General features: G+C 34.4%; 1 protein-coding gene across 8 annotated transcripts in view; it reads right to left on the bottom strand.

The window, feature by feature from the left end:
* CCDC18 (coiled-coil domain containing 18) overlaps nucleotides 1–20870 on the bottom strand; it is a 30028-nt gene that overhangs the window by 2773 nt on the left and 6385 nt on the right. For 2 of the 8 annotated variants that reach the window (XM_048067052.2, XM_067001609.1), the window contains exons 9-27: nucleotides 19557–19866; nucleotides 18122–18222; nucleotides 17858–18015; nucleotides 16978–17198; nucleotides 16100–16210; nucleotides 15103–15234; nucleotides 14242–14376; nucleotides 13584–13661; nucleotides 12639–12755; nucleotides 11990–12157; nucleotides 11375–11517; nucleotides 10593–10756; nucleotides 9590–9803; nucleotides 9169–9268; nucleotides 7957–8073; nucleotides 7410–7553; nucleotides 5869–6072; nucleotides 4560–4697; nucleotides 2766–2963 (exon numbers count right to left, since the gene is read on the bottom strand). In XM_048067052.2, the coding sequence (XP_047923009.2) occupies nucleotides 2766–2963; nucleotides 4560–4697; nucleotides 5869–6072; nucleotides 7410–7553; nucleotides 7957–8073; nucleotides 9169–9268; nucleotides 9590–9803; nucleotides 10593–10756; nucleotides 11375–11517; nucleotides 11990–12157; nucleotides 12639–12755; nucleotides 13584–13661; nucleotides 14242–14376; nucleotides 15103–15234; nucleotides 16100–16210; nucleotides 16978–17198; nucleotides 17858–18015; nucleotides 18122–18222; nucleotides 19557–19866 (2953 nt within the window). Of the gene's footprint in view, nucleotides 1–245; nucleotides 291–1056; nucleotides 1192–2750; nucleotides 2964–4559; nucleotides 4698–5868; nucleotides 6073–7409; nucleotides 7554–7956; nucleotides 8074–9168; nucleotides 9269–9589; nucleotides 9804–10592; nucleotides 10757–11374; nucleotides 11518–11989; nucleotides 12158–12638; nucleotides 12756–13583; nucleotides 13662–14241; nucleotides 14377–15102; nucleotides 15235–16099; nucleotides 16211–16977; nucleotides 17199–17857; nucleotides 18016–18121; nucleotides 18223–19556; nucleotides 19867–20870 lie in introns of those variants that run through there. The other 6 variants (XR_007164522.2, XM_048067054.2, XR_007164523.2 and 3 more) reach the window with 6 other exon arrangements.

Raw genomic sequence — 20870 nt, 5'->3', positions numbered from 1 at the left:
ATGTAGAGGAGCAGATAGCTTGTTCTGAAACACGTCATACAGTAATTTCCCCAAGTAAACAGCAGGTTTTGCTACATCATAATTTTTATAATAGAAAAATACACTGAAACTGCAGAAATATATACTTCAGATGAGTGTATCTTGAACTTAACAACAGCTGCAAAGTGTGTGCCTGATTTTGTATAACCACTGGAAGTAGAATATTTGGATTTGTGGAGCATGTTCGAATAACTAGTTAAACTGACCTACCTGCTACCAAGGAGGTTAGCACACTTCCACCTGCAGAGTTTCTGAAATACAATAGGTTTTTTTGTTTTGTTTTGTTTTCTGTCTGAGATGCACTCTTAAAACACTAAACACCTCATTCAGGCTTAAGTCTTACATTAATTTTTGTTCTTCTCTGCTCTACATTAAATGCCGTTGCTAACTGGATATTCTGAACTACCAATCTCATATCTTAATGCGCATAAATCATGCTTGCATTAATCAGACTCACATTTATGCCTCTCATATTTGCAGTTTCTGGCACTTATGTAATACAAGCGCTAAAGACTGCGGTCACTAGCCATTTATACTAAATTGTGTAATACTTCTGGAAAACTGTTTTAGTTTGTAAGGAAACAGTCAAGCCTTATGGCCCCGTCCCACACATCTCTGCATCTGAAAGACACTGGTTGGAGTAAAGCACACAGATTTTCCCAGCATCTATTAATGACCGAATCAGTGACCTAAAATGTCTTACACACAGGTTCATTCTAATAAACATAAAATGTTACAGGGACAGTATCTTAAGACAAACAAATGAACAACAAAAAACTATTCCCAAAGAAAAACTGATAAAAAGATAATACCATTTTGCTCTTATTAGATGTGCCACACAGCTACATCATTTTAAATCCTGGGGGGGAAGAGGGGACGTGACACTAGAGGTGAAATTAATTCCTACAATTCAAGATACTTAAAAATAAAATTTATTTCTGAAAAATAAAATAAGTGAATTTTTTAAGGCAATAATCTCAAAAACAGTTGGAAAAAGCAAGATAGGCTTTTGCATCAATAAAAATACATTCATAATTTACAAATACAATGTTAAAATTTCCTCTTTGAATGTACTATTATGCTGCCAGCAACAGCATTCGTGGGTTACTGCTTGTCCAATAGGCAACATTTCTTCCTTCACAGTTCTTGCCCCTGCAACAAAATATCTTTGATCAGCAACTTCAAACTTCCGAGTTCAATTTACCCTATCTAAATCCTTCTGCACTAAGACGTTACTTTTTATTTTGAAGAACTCTCTTAACAAATTAAGCCAACTACGTGCAGGTCTCAAGTCCATGGCTTCTTTCTCAAATTCTGCCTCCTAGACTTAAGTTATTATTGCATTCCTGTTTACTGTTCTGTCAACCGAAGTGCATTTGCTTTCAAAATAAATAAATGTTGAAGAATTTGTAAGCAATGTTAAGTTTTAAGAGAAGTGTAATAAAATATTATGCAGTGTATTTTGAGAAGAAATATTAATATACAAATTCTCCACAAAATTGTAGAATTTGAAGGAGTACTGTCTTTTGAAATAACTGCACTGTGTAAGGCTTAAGGTTTCTCTGTGAACTGGATTATTGCGTTTAAGTTCCTCACAACTTAAGACTCTAAAAATTCATGATGTGTTTTTAAAAAACATATCGACAGTATCGAAGTGCTTCCACCATGTGAAAGGAAAAAAGCCTATGATTTCTACCATTAAAGCATCTTATTTAAAAAATCTTATTAAAATAAATGTTAAATATTCTGGATTTTATAAAGTAAACAGAAATGCGTGGTCAGTTATAGTACGCTTTTTGTTGTTAATTTCTAAGGGGCTTGGCTTTTTCTCCTCCTTTAAGAACAGGCTTGCATTCTGGACTTAATTATTTGGCAGTACATTTATAAAACAAAACAAAACAAAACAAAAACCAGGAGTATGAGCTGATCAACAAAATGGTTGCTCTCATACAGGATTCACAGCAGCTACATTTACATTAGCCATTACTGTGGCCCATATCAGCCAGTCTAATATTTGGTAACATCACAATATACTGTGGCTCCTGTTAATTATACCTATAAAAGCCATTATGTTGCATCTATTCCCTATTAGCTAGATGCTTATTCTTAAGGGAATGCTATAAATGGAGTACACAGACATCTATAAGTAGCACATAATAAGCTTAGAGCTAATGAATGAAAGACTATTACACATACTTCTAATTATTTATACCATGTATTAGATGTCTCATCTTCCTCATAGCTTTCTGCATTTTATATGACCACTTTTATACAGACCACTTTTTGCAGAAAAAAAAAAAAAATATATATATATATATGTAAACATCGAGCTCTAAAGGCATAGATATACAAAAATGGATTGGGACTAAGTGACACACTCAAGTCTTAGACGACACAGAATCCTCCTATTGTCCTTCCACGTCCTTCACATAACAAAACAAAGAAAAAGCCCTCTAGAGTTCTGTAGTACCCTCTATAGTTCTATAATACACAGGAGGCTGGGAAAGATGAACTTTTTTTAAGCCTTACAGGCCTAAATTTACACGCATTTTAGTTATTTCTAGTTTCTCAATAATTATTACAAATAAAGCAAAAGCAAGTAATGCAAAACCAGAACTGGGTAATTCACTTTGTTCAATTCTCTTGGTTAAAGATCCTGTAATTGTTTTTGTGTGCAAAAATCACCTTAGATGCTTTACGTATAATGGCTAGTTAGGTAAACTTACCTCAAGCAATGTTTCACTTGCAGCATGAAACATTTCATCTCTAACCTGAAGTTGTTGCTGCAGATTAGTAACAGTATCTTGAGCCTCTGCTAAATCTCGCTTCATCTGTTGCAACTGTCCACTTAGATAATAAGAACCAAATTTTTGGTGTTGTGTTGGTATCTGCCTTTTTGCTTGGTCTTTCAGATGAGCACACTTCTCAAGTTTAAGAAATATGCCAAAAACATTGTAAAAGTTAAAGACTTACATTTAAAGAAGAAAAAAAGTACTTCATTTTTTTATTACTTCAATTATCATTATTAACAAAATTTTATTTCTCACTTCAGTAAGAAATTTGGCCATAGAAGTTAATTTGTCATAAAAGTCATCTACCATTGTAAATTAAGTCAAATCTTTTTTCTTTTTAATAAAAGAAAGTTACTTCAACTTCCCAGAGAGTGCTGTTGTAACAAGATCTTCAACGCAGATTAAAGCAAAGTAAGAACAAAATGAGTCAACTGAAAAATCTGTGCCCTGGTTATTTTATGAATCTCAAAAGGGCAAGAGTGGACCAGGAGAGAAATCAATCCAGCAAGGAAACAATCAGATAAGAACTTATAACCTGCACTGTAACAGGCAGGAAAAGTTGTGTATTAAGGAAAAAAGAATGAGAGAGGCTATAACCATCCCTCTTAAGACCCACGCCCGCCGCTTTCCCCAGATACATTAGTAATTGACATTTTAGAACTTGCACAAAGGTAGAAGATTCGTCAGTGAGTCTGCCATAAACACCACTGAAGTAGAAAGTTTTCTCTTACATGATGTTATGACAGACACCATTTTCAAACACAGAAGCAACCACATAATATTCAGAATGGAGCTAGAACCTCTGTAATGTATTCATTTTTTATACAGAATGATTCTTTAAAAAAAAAAAAAAAAAAGAACATTTCCCAGCATAAATGGTAATCAGTAGAGAGAATCTCATTAGAGTTATGAGCTTCATAGACTATTTATCTTACATCTTTGGATTGCCATTTTTCTATTGACTTTTATTTTTGCAACTTTAATCTGCTGTAGAATTTTGTCCAGGTGTACTTCTTTGAGAAAGACACACCATTATCACAAGAAACTATCCTTAATTGCATTTATATCATTCTCACTGTGAGAGTCTGAAGAGTCCAGTAATACACTGGATTCATTCTTTTAGGATTTAGGCATTTCATGACATGAGGACAATCCCTGCATATATGAATTTATTTTTGAATAAATGTGGATCTTACATTTTTAGAAGGTAACTCCATACACAACTAGATACTTCCTCAAGGATCTGGTACCTTTGAAATCTAGTTGATGCATAAAAACCCAGAAGCCATAAATGGCCTTTGAGGCTCCTACCTTCTCCCTGTCCAAATAAAAGTGGTTGACTGAAAGCAGTTCTGACTAAGCCTATCAGCTACTGCTTCAAAAGAAGGTGTATGTGTATTCTTTTAACAGACTACTTTTTTTGTCTGGGAAGGAAGCGTTTAGTCAGCATTTGTTCAGGCACTAGGTAGGAGATCCTTTCTTGTCCAGTCCTTGACTGTTCTAAATCATCTCCTTTAACAGAAATCAAGGTGGAAGAACTGACACTGCTTCAATCTGCAGTGAAAGAACCTTCATATCCAGGTGGGACACAGCCAAGCCCCCATGCTCTAGAACACAGATCAAATATCTTCAGTGACAGAAGACTTCTCGGATGTCTTATTCCGAGACAAGGAATAACAAAGACAACATAATCAAAACAGCAGGAGCAATTTCAGTTCTAGTACTTACCTCTCTCTGACAAGCATCTTTTAATGAACATATTTCTGCAGAAAGCCTGTTTATCTCAGATTGCATTTGTACTTCTAGTTGAGCTTCATGAACTTTGGCAGCACCCAGTTCTTCTGCCAAACGGTTTGCACGAGATTCCTGAAAGACAGTAAGAGATACTATTAATCATGCCTGTACCTGAAAAACACTGTAAACACAAAACATTATTTCCACCTGAAAAAAAATCACATGACGTAAGTGAATCAGTTTCTCTGTTTTCTGCAAAGAAACACAATGAGGTTACCCATTTCCTTGTTTGTTCGTATGGAATCAACATTAGGACAAGGCCTAGAACATGGTAGTCATCAAGGTGCTGCTACCTTCTTGTTTAGCTCTTAAGCCAAATATAAGCCTACTGAATAACACTGGTAGAGTCATACTCCTTTAAGTAAGAGGGAGTTTGCTTGCCATTAACGTAGTTACACAGGTCAAGCAAGAAACTTCAGAATCTAGAATGTTTTCTAGATATTGCACAAACAGGAAATGATTACCTGAGATAGATGGTAATGAAGTTGCTTTCATAAATTATTTTTTAAAAAAATCTCTGTATGAGAATACTCTTCCAAAGCTTAGACAGGACCACATAGCTGCAGCACTATGTTTCTAGATATTGAAAACTGGCAAAGACAAAAGTACACTTTCACAAATGAATGTTCCCTCCTAACCTACAATGTTCTCTCATTTTCTTTCTAACTTTCTTTTTTCATAACTGGTGTTACAGAAGGAGTAGCTGTCTTCAGAGGAGAACAGGAACTGCAGTTGGGTCTGACCTGTGTACTAGAAAGAGGAAAGACAATGGGCAGACAGCTACTGTGTGAGTTCTGATTTAGTCTAGTTCCTTGCAGATATTTAGTTATGGAAATATACCAGCTATTTTCCCTTTCTGTTCCCTATACCAAAGGAAATACCACTTTTTGGTGAAAAGCTTGCTTAACTCTGGTAAGTAATAACAAAAAACACTGGCAGCGATTTCATTTTTAAATCTGGGCATTTCTTTTGTCCATTATTAACCGGGAAAAAAAATGAATTTTTCTCTTTTCAGAACTGAAAAGAAGGAAGCTACTAATTACTGTGAAATGGCAAGGGAAAACAGAATTTGGACACTCCCACAGAGTGGGAGTTCAAAACAGAACTACAATATGCATATTACAAACTTTAAGCCCTAAACAAATGCATCCTTTCCAAAAAAAAAAAAAAAAAGTTTTTTAATACCTAATTCTACTACTACTGAACGTATATTCTGAGTTGAAATGTTGAAACATTCAGTCACCTTTTCTTGGGACAGATGGTTTAGTTCTTCCAATTCATGCGAGAGCCTGTCTGCTTCTCTTTGGGCCTGAACTAACATTCGACGAGTCTCCGCCAATTCTGAGTGAGTGTGCTGCCGCTGTTCTCGTTCTAGCTTCAATTGCTGACCCAAATCTAATGCTTCTTTGTACTGGTCTCCAATGCAATTCCCCTGGTTTTTCACTCTCTGTAACAGGTAAACAACAACAGATCTCAAAAGAAAAACCAAACAAATAAAAAATCCCAAAACATTCTGCATTAATTCTTTTCTTTCAGAGGGGGAAAAAACAGCAGCAAGAAAAGAAAAAATACCACCAAGCCAAACTCCCATCAAACACAAAGTCCCAAAACCATAACATTTATATAAATATAAAAATAATATAAATATATAGACTCTATAAATATAATAGACTCTAAAAGACCACAGATCTGTTGTCTAAGTTCTGTGTCATCTCATAGCAGCCAACATAGATATTTAAAAGGAAGACGTAACAAAACTTGATTTATATATATTAACACATTCATAAAAAGCTTATTTTAACACCTATTCATTAGCATCTCATATATGCCTGAAAACAAGTATTTGTATAATTCATAAAGTTAGCTATTTTCTGTTTCATCTGTATGCTTCAACTCACTGTACAAAAAAGAAAACCACCACCACACCTCTTCTAGCTCCTAAGAGCACGCTAGCTCTCAGTACTCCTCTGATGCAATTATTTCCACAAGATAAATATTTAAAATATTTATATTTAAGACACAAGAAGCTCTCATCACACAGTATCATTGATACAGAATGAGTCCAGAGGAGGGCCACACCAAGATGAGCACCTCTTCTATGGGGACAGGTTGAGAGAGCTGGGGTTGTTCAGCCTAGAGAAGAGAAGGCACTGCAGAGACCTTATAGTGGCTTTCCAGTGCCTAAAGGGGGCCTGCAGGAAAGCTGGGGAAGGACTCTTTGTCAGGGGATGTAGTGATAGGACAAGGAGTAATGACTTTAAACGAAAACAAGGTAGATTTAGATTAGATATTAGGATGAACAATGATCGATTGTTGATTTAATTTCAAGGAAGACCATCTCCATAGCCAAAGCATCAGATTACTGAAGATGATCAATATTTTAATTTCTTCACAAAACAGACAAGAGTCTGCCAATAAATTTCTAACTTCTAAATCATTAAACTGGTTTAATTTTAGGGCATTAAGATCCAGCAAAAATCAGGATATACAATACAATTATATGGGGAGAAGTAATGACACTTATTCTAAAGAGACACCGTACAGTTCTTTCTAGGCAGTTACAGTAATGGCGTTAAAAATTTGACAATTTGTTTTAAATGAACTCTACTTAAGAATTTAAGTAGATAACTCCACAGTATTTGCAAGCACTATCTTTAGGGAGAAGGCTGTTTTACTTGCATCGTTTATTAAACAATCACACGGGCCTAAGTACTAAAAATTGTGCAGTACGTTGTGAATAGCAGTTGCTAAGGGAAGGGGATTGAAATCCAAGGAGCATTTCACCTTCTCAAGAGCTTCTAGGCTCTGTTGCTTTCTTTCAATTTTCTTCTTCAGCTGATTTATTTCTTGATCTCTTTGGAGTATTTCAAACTCCTTTTCACGAAGCTCATCTTTAGAATGCTGGAGTTTGTTCTCTAAGCTCTCAATCTGAACAGAAAATGCAATAATATCAGGCCATTTATTTTAATGAAATCAGAACAATTAAGAAAACCTTACAAACACTGCCAATATTAATACTGACTTTGGGATCCCTTGCTAATTTTTGATTTTATTTTGCTAACGTTTTCCTATATTAGAAGAGCAGTTTGGGAATTATCATATTAAGTAGAAAGACACATTTTCATTTTTGCACTGTCATATCCCTGTAATAGTTTTAATTGTCAAATAAAATAGTTTTGCTAGTATATTAAGGTATTCTTTCCTTCCCTACAATACAGCACCAGTATTCTCTTCCAGGTTAAACCTGGCCAGTTTTGTGTTCCAGAACCAGACATTCTTATATAATCATTTGCCCTTTGTTAGGGAAACTGTGTTTTAAAGCAAGAATTACCTGTTTATTGCATTCCTTAACTTCTAACTCAGATTTCTCTAAATTACTCTCTAATTGAATTATTTGTTGTTCCATTTCTCCCCTATGTTCACGAACTGTCATATCCAACTGTGTAATCTAGATACAAAACAGGAAAAAAGGAGACATATTATTTTGAACTACTATGCAGAATTTAGGCAGCAACATGACAAAATACGATAGCAAAAGGAATTAAACTAAACTCTTGTAGTCTCAGAAATATTCTTCCAAGCAGTCAAAATAAAAATGCACCCTAGCTACCTCATTTGAAAAGCAGGGGCAAAACACAAAGAGCAAAGTGGAAAATTGGGGGGAAAAAAAAGTCCCTAACAGAACACATTTGGTCATCAGATATACAGAATACAAACCAAGTTTAATTTAATTCAGTTTAATCTGAATTTAATTAGTAGTTCATTATACTTGTCCATTATGTTAGAAAGTGCCGATTTTTGCCAAAGCAAGATACATAAATTAATTCTGTTGCTTTAGTGAACTCCCAGAGCAGCTCACAGGGTGCTGTGACAAGAATATACTGGAAGATCTGACCTCGTTACAGTCTCAGTTCCTTCTACAGATGTATTTTTTTTGCACCTTAAATATTCTTGGATACACAAGCTGTTAATTCTTGCAGGAAGTAGCAATTAGAAGGCTGCGGGCTAATTGTAAGTGACAAAATAATAGCTTTTCCACAAGGAGTACCAAATGCTGAAGCCAAATCAAAAGACTGAAAATATTTCATGTGAGATACGGAAATTTCTTCACAGTAAATATGCTGTTTTATATTTAGAGATTGCTTTAGATCTAATTAAATATGATCCAGTGAAAACCAGGAAAGGAATCTATCATCTCAAGGCACATTTCAGTGCAGACCTTTCCTCCCTTTTATCAAAAATCAATATGTAAACAGTGTCCTGCAACTTTATTACTAAAAGAATTATGGGATGGGTTTACATGAGGCTTCTGTTCTATGAAAATAATAGTTTGTGCCCCTTTAGGGGAGCACAACCTGATCCTTCCTGTTGCCATACGGCTTCAGGAAGATACAGCAAGTTTTATAGTCAATACTATGGCTAGCTTAGCAGTACAGTTTGGAATGATATGTTAACACAATTAAATTCAGTATATTTTTCATAAAGTATCATAATACTACATAATAGGAACAGCTGTCAGTAACATACTTAAAAACGATCTGACCTGAGCTGCTCTTTGTTTCAGTTCCCAATTCCTTTCTTTCAGTGCTTGGTCCATGTCAAGCAGTTCTTGCTTTTTGTCTTCCATTTCTCCCTTGCAATACCTGAAATTCACATATGTTTAACTGCTTAATGCACATTCAATTGCTTAGCTTCAAGCAATTGAATTTCAGCTTGAAAAACATCACATCTATTGCTTAAAGCCAGGTTACTTTAAAGTGTGAATCTACTGATTGGAAAGACAAACCAAATAGAGTAATTGTGATAGTTTCCTTGTGGAGATCTCCCAATAACTTCATTATTCAATGTATTTAACTGGTTATAAGGACAACATATTGTTGAAAAAAAATAGTAAATAAAGGTATCACTAATTTATGGTCAGAATGTAAAATTCAGTTTTCATGATAGAAAAGATAGCAGCTAACCTCAGCTCAGCTGTTAGACTCATGACAGCAACATGTTTCTCTTCTAGAGAGGACTGTGCGTTCTGTAATGCTTCTTGCAATTCCTGAAGTTGTGTTAAAGTGATTTTTAATTCTTCATTGGCATTCTGTAATGCATATTCTAGTTCTACTATTTTCTGTAATGCTTCCCTGTGGCAAGTCTCACTTTGAAGCAGCTTATCTTCTAAATCATTCACTGTTTTACAGACACACACACAAAACAAATCAAATCAAAGTGTTGAATCATCAGTAAGTCAGGCTCTTTATGAACACCATTGTCTATTAGCACTGGTAGCTGTAACCGATTTTCAGTATCACTATTTTTAGGAAAATCTAGAAAGACAATGAAATTATACAACCACCCATTCATGGCACTTAAGTCTTCACCGTTTTCTATTCAGTTCACAATCTACAATAGACTTGAAATTTGAGTATGCATCTAAAACATTTTGCCAATGAGAAAAGAGAGAGACAATATAGTAAATGAATATACACTGCTACAAAAAACGCTAACAGAATTGCTAGTAAGCCTCCAGTTTAAAAGAATGGTAAAAATAAATGGAAGAGGAGTGGTTAGAAAATTTATTTCCACAAGCTCTTGTGGTTTTTTTTCTTTTAAATTAGATGAATTTTCATGAATGTCATTACAACTTTGTTAAATTTGTGTGTCTTGTTTGATTACCATACTAAGGATCTGCATTGCCAGTTTACAGACGCAAATCTGCTTAGTTATTTCACATAAGGTAAAGGTATACCCACAAAAAAGAGAATTTGCAGAAACCCCTTGAAAATAAGTCAGTGGCTTGTTTGTTTATCTTTAACTATAGAATTACCGAAAAATTTAAAAATATGACTATGGAAAACCCTCAAAACTATCATATTCTGACTTGCTTGTGCTTAATAATAAAAAGGGAAAATATCGAACCTAATACACAGAGAAATGGCGTGATTAAAGGAAGCCTGGAAAACAAAACAGCTAAATTACCCTCATTTGTCTTTTCATTGAGCTCTGATTGTGCTTCTTTCAAAGTGATATCCAATTGATTTATTTGCATTGCTTTGTCTTCAGCATCTCGTTTTAATTGTACTACTTCTTTTTCCATAATAGTAAGTTCATTCTTGTACTGATCCATCTCCAACTTAATTTGCCTAAATAAAAGATGCAGCCAGAACAAAATGAACCTTGTAATAACAAAAGCAGCAAATCTACATCCTTACATGCTCTGAAAAGACAGATGCTTTCATGAATAGTGAATAATATCATTGAATCTAGTGGAATTCTGTTAGCAGATCGGCCACAAATACACAGCAGATCCTGTCAAGTTCAGTTGAAGCAATAAAGTTAAAGGAAGTTTGCTAGGAAAAGAAGATCTTACAGAAGTAGAATTATCATTATTCCCATCAATTATGTGAGTAACTGTGACATTCATAGGAACAACAAGAAGTCATATAAAGTAGGTTTTTCTTGCAACAAGAAGACATTCTTTAAGACTACCAAGCCCTCCTCAAAGTACAAACAATTTGATATATTTATGAATTGAATTGTATTATGAAGTGCCATTTTTAGACTAAATAGGTTGCCTGTACACATATTAATTCCATTTGAAGTCTGTTCCAGAACCTCATGCCTCTGCTAGTTAGAAACTTTCTAAATTCCCATCTATTAGCCAGAGACTGAGCGGTGTAATTACATAGCTGAACACCATTTCAGAGCAAACATCGTTACATCTATATGCAGAATATTCCTCCCAGTTATTCTAAACCTACCTGATTATGCTGTTAAGTTCATCTACCTTCATTCTGTTTAAATCTGCTTCCTGAGAAGCTAGACAAAGCTTCTGTTCTACCTTTCTCAATTCATCTTCTGCACGCGCTTTCTGTTTCTGAAGTTCTTGTTCCAAAGTAGATACCTATTTAAAATTGTATTTAAATATATATATATTACTTTTAAACTATGTAACAAAGAAAAATACATCTTTGTCTTGTAATTCATACACTTTTAATACAACAGGTATCTCTATAGTCTAAAATTGTATATAGTTTAAGTCACTATATAGTCACAACTGCAGTCACATCTGGAAGACAAATGTTTTTGAGTAAGTGTAACTAGGTTCAACTTTTGAATTTCAATACACCTCACCTTAACTGAAGTCTAGGGCTTGATTTTCCAAGTACTTAGCCACAAAAATATAAGAGTTTTTGATAGCAAAGAGCTTGCTTTAATACAAAACAAACTGTAATTCCTTTATTTTAGATATATCTAAATTAACAACTATCACCTCAGTTATCAGATAAACATTCAGATTCTAAAGTTGTTACAAAAATGCATATAAAAGAATTTAAACAACTGTCCTTACGTAGACTCTTTTCATGGTACTGTACCTGTTTTTCAAGCTTAGTTTGATTATCTTCCAGTTCCCCATTTCTAATAGTTTCTTGCTGCAACATTTGCTGATGATGATGCAAGGTTTGTTGCAGAATAATATTTTGTTCACTTGTGTCCTGAAGATCATGACCTTTCAGTTTTATTTCCTTTTGTAAATAAAAAACCTGAAAATACATTTACTTTCCATTACAGTAAAACATTTTTAATGCATTTTTATTACATTTTTTCATGTAACAGTGAGAAGCGTGATAAAAACTCAGTGGCTTGAAGTAGAAGTTTTGTATCCCCAGGACTTCTTCCCCACTGAGATACTTGTGACACAAATCAACTATGGACATGTAACTTTATATTGCAATAGCATGCTCTCCATTCTTTATGACAATGATTTCTTTAATCCTGATTCTGTTACTTCTTTAAACAACTCATTTCAATTGGTATTCCTTTTTCCTAGGTTTATCCAACATTTCTTAGTTATGCTTTTCCCCTTTACCCTCACAAAATGTATAGTATTTGCCCCCAGCTCAATTCCTCACCACAATTCATGCTGCAAAGGCTTTGTTTCGTATTTCACAAGCTTTTATATTAAACACATCAGAACAACAGCTTTCTCTGCAATACAGAAGAACCACTAAAATAAATTATTACCTCTTCAGACTTCTTTTTGAGCTGATTTTCAAACATCTCCTTATTTTCTTCCGACTGACTCAAAAACAGTGCAAGTTCTTCCTTACATATATCTAGTGCTGACTCAAGTTGTTTCACCTAGTTGAATGTAAAAATTACTTCAAATTAGCTATTTTTTGTTAGCTAGCTAGTAGTCCAAAAATGTTGAAAATATATAGCTTTTCAGACATCTTATGCAAAGATATTTTAATCTAAGAGCGTTAAAACAGACGTGAAAGATTATAAGCTTCAAAGAACTGAAATAACATTCAGAAATGTAAGAGATCAGGGGTCCTAATTTTAAGTCTCTGGAAAACAACCCAAATACTAGAAAGACACTCAAAAAAGAAAACTGATCCAACACAAATTCAGAGAACATGCTACCAGCTATGTCACAAGTATCTTCTCCTGGTAGTATCCTGAAGATCTAATACTGCCTGAAACCTGACTGTGTTAAGTCACCACATGATAATGTTTAGTAAAACCGTTGCAATTATTGCATGGAAAATACCAAGCAAACACTAAGAAGTACAGATGGTTTTGTTTTTTGTTTTAATAGACGACCAATATTATGATATCATATGTCTAAACTATACCTAGTGCAAAAACCTATGAAATATTACCTTTGTTAGGCAACCTCTTGCTTTCAAAGTACAAGTACAAATCTGCCCTATTTGTAACTACAGTAATTTAATAAGGCAATTATGCATTGCATAATCTCTTATGGCAGATTTCAGCATAGCTTTTATTAAAAAAAAAAAAATAAAAGTAGTGGGAATACTTCAGTCTAACAATTTCTGAAATATTTGTGCAAGACATTTCTGTAAAACAGCCTCAACATAGTTTGTCCACAGAGGATAAGAAAAGAAGACATCACTATTGCAAACTTTAAAACTATTAATCGAAAATTACAGAGAGTTTACTAACTTTGATTGTTTGCTCAGTTAACCGACTCTGCAGTATCTTCAGTCCCTCATCTTTCTTGATGTTTTGTTTTTTCACTTCCTGCTTAAGCATTTTTTTCCAAAAAAAAAAAAAAAAAAGGTAAATATAGTGGCAGTAATAAAAGTATAGCTACTAAGAATTCATACTAGGAATCAGAGGAAAAAATAGATCATTGTACATATATGTATACAGCTTGCATACTGTATTTGTGTATATCATACTTCAAAGAGAATTTGGTTCCTAAGAAGCGTCCCTTCATATTCTGCAGCAAAAGGAATTATTAAAAGAAACATAGATTGCCATATTAGAACATTCTTGTTTTTCCATCTAGTGCAGAATAAATGCAGTAGTTCTTTATCCAGATCTCTTTTCCTTAATTAAAGCAAGAAGCCCAAGGGGCAAACCAGAGGTATAAACAGACTGCTGAGATGGTAAACAACAAGGGGTCATGAAAGTTCACACACTTTAGAGTAGTATGGGGAGTACACTAGATTCAGTCAATGACTCAAACTAAAATTAAGAAGGAAGCAAAGACATTATCTTTCATTTTCTCCAGTTTTTCCACGTGTCCATGGATGTGCTTTTCATTATTAGCCACTTGCTTGATTTGTATTTAAAGAAAGTCAAAAGCCAACCTTACCTCTCTGCTCTCTATCAGTAGCTCATCCAATGATTCAATGTGATGCTGTTTATGTATAACATCTTGTTGCAAAACAGATATTGTTTTTTCTTGTTGTACAAGTTGTTGATGTTTCTTGTCTAGCTGTGTCTGAAGCTGTCCATAAGTAGTTAATGGTTTACTACTTTAACAAGCTTTTTCAGAGAACTTATACATCTAAATATGTAATTCAATTTTATTCACCCACCACTAAGAATGAAAAGTAAATAGATTTCTGCTATCAGCAGTGTTGCACAATATTAAATATAACAAGAAATCCCCATTCCTTGTTAGTTTAAAGCAATAGGAGAAACAAGAGAATAAGAATATAATTGCCTGTTGTCAGCCAAAGCACTGAGACACTCATACATTCTTTACTAAAAGGTAACAAGTTTCTTTAACAGATAGAAATAGCCAAGGTTAAATTTCTAATGACATGGAGCAACTGAATTCCTCTACAAAGAATGAAAAATCCCACTGACAGTTCTTCCTGAATACAGATGCTCATAAGGTTGGCAGAGGTTCAGCAAGCAAGAGTACTCTTAGAAGCTACAATTCTACTTTTTCTTTTTGTACTAGGTGTTTGGAGCAAAGACCCACAGTATTCTTAAGCCTGCATTTCTGTTCAATTGAGCAGAAAAGATACTTGTGTCTCAGACAGAAGTCATGAGATTGTGTAGCATTAGACAGACAATTAACTAAAAATCAGGGAACGGAGGAAGAAGATAATATACATTTTTAATTGTGTCTCTCAGAACTACTGAAAAAAATGAAGAAATTAACACAGGAAATAAGTTATCACATCTATCATGCATACATACTAGCACACAAAGAAGGTCTTACTAGTTCTATCTGTTTCTCCATCTCTCTGTGCTGCTCAAGATGAACCAATTTTGCTTTTTCAAAAGCAGAAGTTATTTGCTCATGTTCTTCACTGACAGTTGTTTCCAACTCACGAATGCGGCTATTTTTTCCCTGGAAAATGGCAACAGCAAGAAGGACTTAATAAAAATAGCTAGCTCTGATATTAGTTGTTATTCGATGATCAAGTTCCCAGATTTTACAAACACCACAGAAAATGCTAAAGTTATACAAAGTATGTCTCCTCTGAAAGGATGTCACACCTATAATAAAGGTGTAGCATACCACTGCAGCCACTATACAGAGATGGGGTGCCTGCTAAGGTCAACCAACTACCAGCCAGTGGAGGAAGGAACATCTGATAAGAAAAAAAAATGGACAGATGCAATCTCTTAAAATACATGTTTCCATTGAAAAGGAACACAAATTCTTTTCTTTGCTAGCAACTTTTGACCCCTCCCCAAAACTAAAAATATTTATATAACAATACCAGAACTTGAAGATACAGTTCTCCAAGTTTTAGATCACCTTCTTCAAAAGTTAACATCTACAAGACATTTTTATTCACAGGTCCACATTCAAGTAATTTTATTAAGCAGGTATTAAAAAGAAATTTAGAGAACAAGCTCAATGCTTTTTTTTTTTTAATAGTATGGATGAAATGATGATCTCACCAAAACAAATGGTAGTGCTGCAGTTCATTTTAACAGGGCTAGATTTTCATTATGTACGTCATCAAAAGGAAACAGTATCACGTCCATTAACAACTAACCATACTCAAAAGCAAGGAAAAAAACATGTTTTATTTAAAGTTTTTTTTTTCTTTTTAAACTATGCCATCTAAAAACCATGCAGATTGCCTAGCAGACCTGGAAGTCTATCCACATTGAATACATGGAATAATAACACTTTAATTTAAACTTTGATCTTCATTTTCGTCATTTTACACAGACGTTGTTTCTCACCATGAACATCTTACCATAAGTTCCTGTTCCAACTCTGTATTTCTTGCTGCAGCAGCAGAATAAGTAACAGCCTTTTCTTCCAATTGTTTCTCAAGCGCCAAAAGTTGAGAAGATTTCTTTACTATCTGGAATTAAATATGGAAAAAAAAACAGAGGTGAAGACTACCATTTCTGGTTTATTCAAGTATATTATATGCTTTCTTATTGCCAATTCTGTAGTAGCTACTTGTATTCATTAATAATTTTTATGAATAATGTATTTATTTTTGTAAGCTCTATTAATCTTTATTCATCACAGAGAAGAATTCAGGACAATTTACCTCTAATGCATCCTATCTGTGATAATTTAGTGCCACACACTGTAATTAGTTACCACAAATTTATAATATTTATGGTCATTATTAGGAAATATCACAAAATCAAATCATGCTGGAACTAATGCGTTAGCACCAGAGTGTAAATATTAACATTTATTCAGAGAAGAGCTAGCTGAAGGTTGATTTCTTTCCTGATGTTAATCTCTGGCAACTCTATTGCAATTTAATGAGGAAAAATACTTAGATGTTGAAAGAACAGTTACCTTCTTAATATTCCACATTAATTCAGCCATTCCAAAGCAACAAGACCATGCACATTTTCCACATAATAAATCAAGCTAGCCCACTAAGAACATCAGTTTTAAAACTACATATTTCTGACAAAGACAAATTGAGGCTTCTGTCTTAAAGTTTTCCCACTTACTCAAAAGTTTATTTCCAATTTCTCTCTAAATATGCCAAACTTTCAAATTAAGATGACAACTGCAGTTTTTCCATAATGATTGTCTTAACTGTCTCTGATGACTGAACTAAGCAAAGTGTGATACGTTTTTTCAGCGCTGTTAGTAACTTACTTCTTGCTCTAAACTATTAGTTTTTGAAGCCTTTTCCAATAGCTCTTCTTGTATGATTTGAAACTGACTGGCGCTCTGAGCCATGCTGGTCTTCAAAAAAGAATTCTCATCATCAATTTTTGTCAGTTTAATACATAATTCTTCTATCTCTTTCTTGAATCTTTGCCTCTCCTTTTCAAATTGTTTGCTGATAAGTTCCAACTGTTGACACTTCTTCCTCTCTCAAAGTAGAAAAAATGATTTGAGATTATTTTTATAAGAGAACATACAAAGCAGCACTCACACAGGTAATCATACAGTCCAAAGAGGAGAAACAATTTAATGACAGAATATTAAACCAACACAGACAAGACTGTTTAATTTTTCTCTGTAACTTAACTATTGTTAGCTGCGACTCACAGGAAAACAAAAATAAAAAAAGAACACCACCTTCCCCCTACCCCCCCACACACGTCATTATGTGGGTGTTCTGAAGTCAATTCACGGAGCAATCCTAACTGTAATTGCAGAGGCCATTGCAGAAATTCTGTAACAACAGGATGCAAACAAAAGAATCAAAAAAAAAAGGAGGTACTAACTAGCATAACCTGCAAAAAAAAAAAAAAAAGTGGTTCCATTTCAACACAGTTTGTAGCTTGCATATTGCTGCACAAGTAACTTAACTAGCTATAAAAAGAATATTGGGCCTACAGAACATGACAATTTCCAGAACTCCTAAGTGACAAATGCTCCCCATTCAACACAAGCACATCTGTTAGCTAAAAGATTTATTCTACACACACACTAAAACTAATTTGAACCCCACCAAAAAAAAACCCAAACACTTCCTCTGTTCTGTGAATTAATCAAACAAAACTGTGCAACTTTTTTGCAAGCTTACCTCCTTGATCTCTAATCAATTTGACAGGCTCTGTTTCCAGGCCACATAACCTGCTCTTTTCTTGTCTTTCATTATCATCCAAAAGATGTTCAATATTACAGACAGTTAAGTCAGCGTGAGGCTTTCGAATTTCTGCTTCCTTCATTGTTAGTTCAATGCTATTATAAAGAAAGAGATAATTATTTAATATTATTTGTACACGCTAGTTCTAGTACCACCTAAATATCTGCCTCTTGTCATAATTCAATAACTGGGAAGTTATACCTTAAGTCTGCAATCAAAGGTTTACGTGATTCACAAGATTCAGAGGCAGTCTCTTTTGCAGATGAACAGGATAGCTGATGTTTCAAGTGGTGCCATTTAAACTAAAAGTTAAAGGAAAAACAAAAACAACGCGAAATTGACTTTTTATTGCCTAACAGTATGACTAATTCATATATGATACTAGTATATAATTTTAAGATGTGCCAGGATATTAAAAGTTTGGGTAACTTGATCTTTAAAATTATTCTAAGTGCTTGCAGAGCACTGCAGGTTCATCTCATGTTGGAGGAAATTATACGCATTAAGGCCCTCGTTCCTTTATATATCTCTGTACAGGCACAGAACCACAACTGTTTTTACCATGAAAAATTAGATACATGGACATACTATCAGAAATTCTACTTTTTGAACTTTCCACATTTTACTTCCTTTCAGATTTCAGCGATTGCATTTAATACCATTTTTTCACCCTCAGGTTAGAGGGCTTCTGAATATTCCATTGAATTACCAGAATAATCCCTCATTTTTCCAGAAAATGAAAATACATTTTCCAAATAAGATCATGAAACAACTTTTGAGGATCATCCAAATAAATGTCTATGGTCACAACAGCCCAAAGCATCACATTTTATACAAAATTACTACATTCTCTTGGGCAGGAGTCACTTTGGCCATACAGAAAGAATACTTTTGATTTTGTTTTCATTACAGCTATTCACATTTATATTTCAAAAATAAAGAGATCTGATGCAATCTGTACTCCTGACCTTGCATGTTTCTCTCTAGTCCTTTCTAGCTTCCCAAGCAGTTCCTCCACAGCAACCCCCGTCAGTTCGCAACTTTTTTTTGTTTTGTTTTTTAAACAACACTCCCAAACACATTCAGTTTAGTCATAAACTTGACCAGTGCAAGATTTGGGCTCACAAGCCAGAGTTCATTGTGGTAAAACAAAAGTTCATTTGCAGTCAGGGAAGGTGTCCCTTCTCTTTCCAAGAAATATAAGTTCCTAAAACATCTCTCCTGTTCTAATTTCTCCATTGTCAAGGTTATCTCAGACTGTGGCTGTGTGCCACAATGTGTCTGCCATTTGGGAAATGTCATACTGTTCAGCTGAGAAGAATCTCAGCATCACATAACACGATATCGTATTTTGGAGAATACACCTTCATCTGAAGAATAAATACATAGGACAGAGGGAAAGAAAATGTAATTTTACATGCTTGCCAATTAATCAACTCCAAAGCATCTATTCATTGTTCTTGAATCAGAAGACAAAAGTAAAATATTTAAACAAAGATAACATTTCTCCATGCATCTTGAAAACAATATTACACTCAGATTATTTCTCAGTAACTTCACAGAATTTCTATGCAACATCAGTTAGAATTATTTAAGACGCAAAACACAAACTAGAATGATGCATCAGTTACTATACCTCTTCAGATGTACTTAAAGATAACTGGGAAATAATGGTTTCTAGCACATTGACCTCTTCCCTTGAATCCTCAATTTCTTGATGGCATAATTTCAAGCGGTTATGTTGCTGTGCAGTAAGCGCTTTCAGCTTTGTGTTTTCACTAATGAGAGCATTTTTCTCCTTAAGTATTGTTTCTTTTTCACTGAGTTCACTTTCAAGCTCAAGAATCTTCTGATTAGACTGACTCAGCACTGATACCATTTCAGCGTTCTTTGCTTCTAGAGTCTTAATTTCCTCTTTTGTGTTATGATTCTCTTTCCTTAATTTCCTAAAAAAAAAGTACATCTGTTCAAAAGGGATAGCTCAATACAAAGATATAGATTAGGATTTTCTTTATTAAAAGTACCAGAAGAACACAACAAATATTGCTTTAGTAATTTCTTCCCTTTCAAGATCTAGAATGAGCACCACACAAAGGACAAAAAGTTGTCACTGTTTTATTAAGCTTTCACTCTTCGTAAGAACCACAATACAAACTGCTGTCAGCAAACTAAAGTAGAGAATAAACTCTCTCTCTTTCTCAAGCAACTTAAAGTTTCAAGCAATGTCATGGGAGTCATTGGTAGGAAATAGATCAAGGTAGCTTTAACTGTGCTGAAGCCAAGGAAATTTAAGAACGGGATAAAATAACTATATAACTGTATCTAAGACAGAGGATGAAGGTAACATACTAAGACTGAGCTAATCTTGTACTCTGTTACAAGCAAACACAAGGAGTACTATTTCTTCTCTATCTTCATATCCAAATGTACAGTGAGATAGTGCCCATCATAAATTACTTTTTTTAAGTTACCTGTTGGTTTAGCAAACTGAATTAGCTCAAAGGTCTTGATGAGTGCCAAAATCAGCACAAATTAACAGGAAAAAAATGGCAGTCTAGAGGAAAGGTCCTCATCAGCAACAGAAAGCTATTCAACAGGCTCAAGCTGGCATGAGGGTGCTCACACCATCCGCCATTGGCAACGTGGCCTAAAGAACAATTGTTAAGACAGGAATGAGTGTGGATAGCGTGTGCGAAAGGGACACCCAAAACTGTCTGAGGAAGTGTTTGTCTAAACCTAATAATGCTAAAAAGAGTAAAACAACTTACTATATTTAAACTAATTAGAGAATTACCAAAAGATTTGGAAACAAAGATGGATTCAGCTTGAAAAGAAACGTATAGGAAGCACAAAAGTTCGTAACAGTGGGAAAGGAGCTTGGAGTGGGAAAAAAACAGCAGTCAAACCTGGCTGGACACCAACAGAAGCTGCAGCCAGCATTAAAGCCTCC

This window comes from Anser cygnoides, chromosome 8 (assembly GCF_040182565.1).
Source record: "Anser cygnoides isolate HZ-2024a breed goose chromosome 8, Taihu_goose_T2T_genome, whole genome shotgun sequence".
In the NCBI taxonomy this organism is placed as follows: domain Eukaryota; kingdom Metazoa; phylum Chordata; class Aves; order Anseriformes; family Anatidae; genus Anser; species Anser cygnoides.
The sequence above is the reverse complement of the archived record's forward strand: the minus strand, read 5'-3'. Positions and strand labels throughout refer to the sequence as shown.